General features: G+C 46.7%; 4 protein-coding genes across 4 annotated transcripts; 2 read left to right on the top strand and 2 right to left on the bottom strand.

The window, feature by feature from the left end:
- Nucleotides 1–860: 860 nt before the first annotated feature.
- Nucleotides 861–1127, top strand: EDB91DRAFT_1037508 (uncharacterized protein; the record flags this gene model as incomplete). The annotated part of the gene is made up of 1 exon (XM_041312834.1): nucleotides 861–1127. A coding segment is annotated over one exon (267 nt), but the record flags the coding sequence as incomplete, so codon positions are not given.
- A 2208-nt stretch (nucleotides 1128–3335) lies between these two features.
- Nucleotides 3336–4041, bottom strand: EDB91DRAFT_1084657 (uncharacterized protein; the record flags this gene model as incomplete). Its single annotated transcript, XM_041315803.1, has 3 exons — nucleotides 3336–3457; nucleotides 3514–3601; nucleotides 3679–4041. 3 exons carry the CDS (start codon nucleotides 4039–4041, stop codon nucleotides 3336–3338), a joined length of 573 nt encoding a protein of 190 aa, XP_041174119.1.
- A 710-nt stretch (nucleotides 4042–4751) lies between these two features.
- On the bottom strand, nucleotides 4752–5826 carry EDB91DRAFT_1251655 (uncharacterized protein; the record flags this gene model as incomplete). The annotated part of the gene is made up of 4 exons (XM_041323407.1): nucleotides 4752–4954; nucleotides 4997–5441; nucleotides 5587–5739; nucleotides 5800–5826. 4 exons carry the CDS (start codon nucleotides 5824–5826, stop codon nucleotides 4752–4754), a joined length of 828 nt encoding a protein of 275 aa, XP_041174118.1.
- A 683-nt stretch (nucleotides 5827–6509) lies between these two features.
- EDB91DRAFT_1057805 (uncharacterized protein) lies at nucleotides 6510–8223 on the top strand (the record flags this gene model as incomplete). The annotated part of the gene is made up of 7 exons (XM_041314108.1): nucleotides 6510–6618; nucleotides 6669–6839; nucleotides 6890–7139; nucleotides 7187–7334; nucleotides 7383–7439; nucleotides 7486–7674; nucleotides 7723–8223. 7 exons carry the CDS (start codon nucleotides 6510–6512, stop codon nucleotides 8221–8223), a joined length of 1425 nt encoding a protein of 474 aa, XP_041174117.1.
- Nucleotides 8224–8310: the final 87 nt, after the last annotated feature.

Here is an 8310-nt window from a genome sequence, read left to right as displayed (position 1 = left end):
CATGCGCACGGATGGAATCATCCAGGAAACCACAGCCACAGATACCCCAGAACAGAACGGCCTCGTGGAGCGGATGAACCAAACACTTTGTACTCTTGCAAACCGCAATGCTCGAAGAGTCGAAACTGCCAAAGTCGTTCTGGGCGGATGCCATGCTCACTGTGGCGTACATCACCACTCGTAGTTCAGCCATGGGTCTGAAGGGCAATAGCCCGTATGGACATCTCTTCCACAGACGTGTAGACCCCATGTTCTTCTGACCTTTTGGATGCCCTGCATATGCGCTCATACCAAAGGACAAGCGCGGAGGGAAGTTCCATCCGAAAGGGAGAAAAGCCATCATGCTCGGATATGCCCACAGAAAGAAAGCATACAAACTCCTAGACCTCAAGAAGTGCACCATATTCTCCAGTCAGCATGTTGTCTTCAATGAAACCGCGCAAGTTCCCCTGGAAGATCATGCACCTTGGAACATCCATCCGCAAGTCCAGCAGTGGGAGGGTATAGTCCTGCATGTCTACAACCATGACTTAGACCATATGGACAACAATCCACCTCCTCCATGACATCGCATAGACCTCCCGCAGGCTCCAGCCATACATCCTCCAGATCTGCCAGATCCACCTGCATCCACACACCATCCGAAGGTCGAACCAGGCACAGTGGGAGCACAGATGGAATCGGATGTCGAAGACATATGCACAAAGCTAGACAACTTGTCGATCAATCCAGATGCACAAGCCTCGGAGGCTATGGGTTCTGCACCACGCATGCGATCACCATCTCCAAACCACGCACGACCCACACAGGTAGTAGCTGGGGTCCGATGCAGCACCTGCACTACATGACCTTGGGATTGAAACCGCAACTACCAACGGACTTTGGATGAAGAAGCCACACACCGCCAAGCACCCGTGGATCTGTCCGCACTGCATGAGGACACAAGCACATTGGATGAACACTTGGATGGCCAACCTGAACTGCCAGATGCAAGTCATGCAACCTTTGACACCATAGATCCAGATGATATATATTTTGCTGGTGCAGCAGCCATGGGCCCATCCCAAGACGATCTCCCCAAGACATTACTGGAAGCTTTTATCTGCCCGGATGGAGGATTATGGAAATCAGCTCTAGAGGAGGAGCTTTCCAGCCTGAATGAAAACCAAGTCTATTGAAACCGTCCCAATCCCTGAAGGTGTCAAGCCGATCACCTCCAAGCCTGTCTTCTGTATCAAGAAAGACCAAAATGGAAATGTTGAACGGTACAAGTTGCGGATAGTCGCCCGCGGATTCTCTCAGAAGGAAGGAGTAGACTACCAGGAAGTTTTCGCACCCGTCACTAACCTCAAGTCCATCCACATCATCCTATCCCTTGCCGCAAAACACGACCTCAAGCTAGACCAAATGGATGTGTCAACTGCATACCTGAATGGTGAACTAGAAGAGGAGTTATACATGCTACCACCCGAAGGAGTACCCATCCAGCTGGGATACTGTTGGAAACTCAAGCGCTCACTCTACGGACTCAAACAAGCGGGCCGGACGTGGAACAAGACTCTAGATCGAAAACTGGGAGATGTCGGATTCACCCGCTTAGATGTGGAAACATGCCTATACGTTTTCCGGGAAAGGGGCAAGTGTGTTTTCTTGTAGTGTATGTCGATGACCTACTACTAGCTGCTACCACCCGACTTTTCATGGATAAGGTGAAACGCATGCTCGCATCACAGTTCAAGATGCGCGACCTCGGAGAAGCAAAATTCATCCTAGGTATTGAGATCCGCCATGATCGCCCAGCGCGGAAGATCGCATTGTCCCAGTGACAATATGTAGACACTGTCCTCAAGCGCACGGGCATGTCGCAGTGCGAACCTGTGTGGACACCTATGGTGCATGGCTCACAGCTCACAGCGGAACAACCAGATAACCATGCGACCTCTCATGAGATGACCATAGACGGCACCTGCATATCCTACCTATCCGTTGTTGGATCACTCATGTATGCTATGCTCGGGACACATCTGGATATTGCATATGCAGTGGGAGTACTCAGCAGGTACAGCACAGCCCCTAAAAACCAACACTGGGAAGCCACAAAGCGCATTCTTCGCTATCTGCAAGCAATGCGAGACATGGAGTTGGTATACGATGGAACTGACATATCCATGGACATGGACTTCCACAGATACACGGATGCGGATTGGTTGGGTGACTCAGATACTTCCTGTTCCACTTCCGGATTCACTTTAATCACAAACCATGGTGCCATTTCATGGGCTAGTAAGCGGCAAAGCATGGTAGTGCTATCCACTACGGAATCGGAATACATTGGCCTCAGCAATGCGGGACAGTGCTTAGCATGGCTCCGCATGTTTTTTGAGGAGATCGGATACAAGCAATGTCATCCAACCCTTCTCCATTTCGACAATCAAGCTGCAATAATCCTCACAAAGGATGTGCAGTTCCGTGCACACACAAAACACATCCAGCGCAAGTACCATTTTGTCCGTGACGACCTGGTCGCAACCGGGGAAGCCATCATCCAATACATATCCACGGATGATATGGTAGCAGACATTCTGACCAAACCGCTCACGCATGAGAAGCACTGGAAGTTTACCAAAGCCATGGGACTACAACTCTGCTTGAGTGGGAGTGACAAAACCAGATAATATCCCACATCCATCCGACCCATCCTAAACCCATCCGTGGGTATCCGTCTCCCATCCGACACTCGCCCATACATGCATGGATGACCCGTCACCCGCATGTGCAGCTGGATGCAAGTGCATGCGCTCGGATATGTAATAAGGTGCATTGGATTGTTTCGGAATGTTTCGGGTGTACATGTAATACTGAGTGCGTTCGATACAAGTCATGGACTCATAGGCGATATGCATGGTCGGTTAGCAAGTGGGTTTTTGCCCATATATCAGAGGTGCTTTGGTACATACTTTCCCTCAGTCGTTTCTATCGCCTCCTTTGGCAGTGGCTGAGGTATGTCTTCACTTACATTCATTTATACCACAGTGTAGCTAATCTAGAGTAGTGCAGATCCTATCCGCTTTACTTAGGTGAATACAGTCATTTCTATCGCCTCCTTTGGCAGTGGCTGAGTGCGGATCCTATCCGCTTTACTTAGGTGTATCCGCAGACCCGATCCACATCGCTTAGGGTACTGATGGATCGCATCCACTTCACTCAAAAGTTTTGTCACCAAGATATACATGTCTGAGCGTTGCTGACTTGTATTCGCAAATGACATGCATGGACATGGAGTCGGCTTTGATCGGTAATGATGCAGAACAAACGGAAATGGTGCGGAAGGATGTTCAGATTCGGCTGGGCGGAGGGGAATAGAAGCCCAGTAGTGGTTGGCGTCCCACAGCACCACATGTTGTATTAGAGAACAGGAAGGGGTAGAGTTGGTCGTACCATGGGAACTCAAGCAATTCTTATTCTTAAAATCAAATAAATCAAATGATGATAAAAAAACAGCAAAAAACTTACTGTGTAGATTAACAGCTACATTTTTGTCACACGGAGTGACACCAGCACCAGTCTTGTTAAACTTGTCAAGCTGCTCCTTGAATGACTTCTTGAGACTTTTATTATGAATTAAATTAGCAGTTAATGAGTGATAGAGATCACTCATGAAATGATGTGGTTGCCCACCACAATGTTGAATTTCTTTGAGTCCTCAGCATATGCACCTGAATATTCTGAGTTGTTCATGAAGATAAGTTTTGCCAAGACTTGATAGATTTCCCCCTTGTCCTTTCCCTTTCCAGAAGGACACTCCTCATTGCTGGAAGTTGCAGATTTTTTACCCTTGTAGAATATTATGCGGGCATCCAAAGGGTGAGTGACAAGATGCTGCACTAGTGTGTCTGTGCCACGGAGATCTGATGGTCTGGTCCAATGGACGATTATCCTAGGTGCAGTGGTCTTAGGGGCCTGGTTATGAGGGGGATTGGACCCACGTCCTTGAGCCTTCCCTCTTCCATGGGATGCAGATGGATGTGAGGGGAGTTCCATTGTCTTTAGGCAACCTTGAGTGTTTGCTTCATCAGTAAATTCACACATTCCTTAATCTCCTTTTTCGTCACTTATTTTCTCACACAAGATCGAAAAGCTTCGTACAAGAACCAGAATGTCTCCTTGTCACAAGCTCCCACAAGTTAAAAAGCAGATCCCCTCCTCTTGTTTTTGGCCTTTTTGCACTTTTTGCACTTGTTTGAGAATGAACTCCATTGAAGTTGGTAATTCCCCCTTATTTTTAGCTTATTCACGCTTGTTAGAAGGAAAAACAACTGCATTTAAGGTGGTTAAGGAGCATGTAGAATGAAAAAGTAAAAAAAAGGAGAGCAAGTAAGAAAGAAGTACTGGTTAAGTAGATTAAAAGCGGTCATAAGGACCTGAAAACAAGACGTGATTGAAAGCACTGGCAGGTGCGGTATGATGACAGTAGTAGCAGGGGGGGGGGTGACGAGATGGCATGTGAACAATGAGGAAATATGAATGTTCATAGTCAGTTGCAAAGCATGTACTGGCAAGTAGATTAAAGACGGTCATAATGAGCTAAAAACAAGACGTAATTGAAAGCAGATGCGGTATGATGACAGTAATAGCAGGGGCAGTGACGTGACGGCATGTGAACAACAAGGAAACATGAACAGTGGTATAGTCTGCCGGTAAAGTTCATAGTCAGTTGCAAGATAAACTACAAAAACGAAAGACAATACCGTCTAACAAATGAGTGCTCGCTCATCCTCAGATTCTTTGTCGACATCCATCCAAGTACCACGCCTCTTCACTGCTAGGGCCTGTGCGAGCTCTGAGTTTTGGAGAATGACCGAGTCTGGAAGGTGATTGATAGATGTCATGTAGGACCTGGTGTGCGCACCCCAATTGACATCTGAAAATGCCAGGGGGACACTACTCTGCTTGCCTGTGGACGGATTGATATCAAGGGGGGTCTTGTTGCCTCAACCATTGCCAGCAGCATCGATGTTGCTAAGGAGTATATGTTCATTGGCGAAAAGCCTGATGGCACGTTCCATCTGAAACACGTGAACATGAGTTAGCAATATGAGGAGAGAGTATAAAACACATGCCGTGGCTGTGGCAAGAGCAAGGGTGCCCTTCGAATGCCCCGACACTGTATGACTCATTCCCAGCAGGCTGACAGCGCCAGAGGTGGCGCACTTGTGCTGAACGAGGACCTGAATAATGAGATCAGACTGGAACGGGTTGGACATCTGTCCATCCTCTGTAATGTTCCCAAACAAGAAGCTGAGCTTTTTGAGCAAGGCCAATGTGAAATCTTTATGGTCCTGATCAGTCTTGAGATCATCCTGCAAAGTCATAAATTTTGTGAGTACGGTGAGGGCCACATTGCTGAGGGTATTGCACCATTCCGACAACTGCTGAAGAGTCTAATAAAAAAGAAAATGATTAGAATTAAATTGTGTTAAAAAAAAACATACCAGGGCGACGACAGCCCCATCAGCTACAACTGTGTGTCGAATCTCATCCCTGTAGACCGACATCAAACGTAAATATAGACATTATCAGACTCACCGTTAAAGCCTTTTCACTTGTCAAATGAGAAAGAGGCTTTGCGAGCAGTTCATCGTCCTCGTCAGACACTTTCAAGCCTTCATCATCAGGAATACTGATAGGTATGGGTGGAGGTGGAACATTGCTGCTGATAGTAGTTCCCCCTGCAAGGACCTTAGAGAAAGTGGAGCTAGTGAACCATGGATGGATGGAAGGCAGGGCAAAAAAAATCACCTTGGAGGCTGGCTTTGAGACAGTCATGGGAACATTCAACACCCATCCTGGGTTATGCCAGCCGCAAGTTCCTTCTCACAAATGTAGGTGAATTAGCTGTTCATTGACCACAAACATATTACAGTTGTTTGCATATCAACTTTCAGTTGCGAAACTGCGCAACACGTGTTTGTATATATTTGTTCACAGTACGAAATTGAAAATATGGCACAGAAACCCTAACCTCACCGCTGAATTATATTGTCACACTGCTGACACACTGAAGCGCTGAAGATTGATAGATGAGTTTTTTTTGCATGGCTCCTACATTAAACTGACTGCATCACCCTGGCCCATCAGTACAGTCTGTCTTGCAATGGTTTAGATTGGAAGCATCCTTTTTCGCTACTCGCAGCAAGTTTGCCCACAAAGGCATAAACTTGCATCGAGGCAACAGAACAAGGTTTCTCGCTGTCAATGGCTTGCCTCATGTTGCATGGGCCAGTGCACTTCAAGGGTTAGTACTTCTCACTTTGCAAAAACATTGCACTAATCCATTTTTACAATTGCAGGGCTGACTGTCTTGAGCCTAGTGGGTGCAAGTTTTCGATGGAATCTTTCCATATTGATGGATCTTGCAATTTGACAGATTATAAAAGGTGACCTGCAGCATTTTTTTTTTCAGCTCCTCTCTCGTTTTCACCATGGCGCAGGTGCCTTCAGAGCCTGCTATGAGCTCACCATCTCGACCCCTCAATAACATTCCCCACAAGAATGACCAAGCTCAACTTCTGAGCACTTTCCCATCTGATGGCTGGCTCCACAACCCTGCGTGGATTGGTGAGCATTATTTAATTAACTGAATTTCTCATTGAACCATATCTTCAAAGATGGGGGTGTCAATCCGCCACATTTCTATGTGTCACATGAACAGATCAAAGAAACTCAACGTGTGGCACTGGCAGCTGGGGCACGACCCATGGTACCCCCAGCATCACTGCCTGCTGTGATAGGTATCCCCCCCATACCACCTGTAGTACAAGCCGAAGTTGTATTGAGTGGTAATAAACATTCAATTTGTCTCAAAACACAGACTAATTCTGCTGCCTAGGACCAAGTGATCATTCTGGTCATCTTGTATCTGCTACCATGTTGTTTTCTGCTCCCAAGAAGGCATCCGGCATCTGTGGGAAGATTGCAATGAAGAAAACTCGTATGATCAAGACTGATCATGTCAGAATTGATACCATCACTCGTGTTGACTTCATTCAAGCATTTTTACGGATTCACGAGCTCTCTGACCAGTACAGTCCAGGTGCTCATACTGGCCCCAAGTTCAAGATTTGGTGGACAGGTTCAAGGTGCGCACACGTACTTTTCATCTCATGCCATCTGACAGGGTTACCAGTGGGGGGAAGACAGGTGCTTCGACAGTCGACAACAACCATGACTTTACCGTGGCACATGACACACTGCTGAAAAAGCGAAAAGCTACCTGTACTGTTAGTGTTGAATTTGATCTTGATGCTATGGAGGGTTTCCGAACACGGAAACGGGTAGGTTCAATTTGATGTGTTTGGTCTTCTACTGACTTTGCTTCCAAGCCTATCTCCCATGTTGATGCTGGGACCAAGAATGAGGAGCTCCTATATGGCACGAAGGTACGAAACTATACTGTTGTTGTTTTGATACTAAAAATTACCTTAGGTCCCACGTGTTGACATATTCTCTGATGAGGTGCAGCTAAATGGAGCCATCATCCTTCAACTGAAGGCAAAGTGGACATACGAAAAGCACAGTGGAGAACATGGCGAGTCAGGACACTGTTATGTCTCTGCGATGGGTGAACATGTTGGCCTGAACCACCGCAAGTTGAAACTTTGGGCTGCTGCCATTGTAGGTACCAATTTTGTGATGTCAAACATTTATTAATATTGATCCCAGGCTGCTGCCGATGCGACCAAGCACAAGCCTCCTAATACAGTTGATTTCAATGGACTATGTGATGGGCGAATCGATGCTATGAAGTCTTGTGGCCATAATGGTCCTCGGTTGTCATCCAGCTCTTCGCCTGATCCTACAACAGCACTCCTTGCTGCTGTGACTTCGCTCATCACAAGTCAATTGGCTTCAAAGGCAACTTTGGAACCCTCAACTCCTACTCATCACTGTCCACGAGCTCAGACACCCTTCTCCCCCATACCTGCAACTGGAACAGAGATTCACTTGTGTCTCTCTGCATTTTTACAGTCATATGATGTCGATCTTATGGGCTCTGAAGATGTTCTCTCCTCACTCGAGTTGACTCCTGATATCATAGGTGACATGCCTGTCACATGCCTATGCAATCTTCCTTGTGTGGTGGAGGGTCGTGCAATGAAGTTTCAAGGCTTTGCACGTGAGTGGAGCAACTGGCTCAAGTACAAGAAACACCAAAGAGAGTAGGCAGTCTCACATTCATTCAGCTTGTTTTCATCACCAACCATTCTTTTAATCACATCTACTACTTCCTGTCACTACATTTATGATACT

Source organism: Suillus paluster (assembly GCF_016628075.1).
Source record: "Suillus paluster strain FC165 chromosome Unknown EDB91scaffold_56, whole genome shotgun sequence".
Lineage (NCBI taxonomy): Eukaryota > Fungi > Basidiomycota > Agaricomycetes > Boletales > Suillaceae > Suillus > Suillus paluster.
The sequence above is the reverse complement of the archived record's forward strand: the minus strand, read 5'-3'. Positions and strand labels throughout refer to the sequence as shown.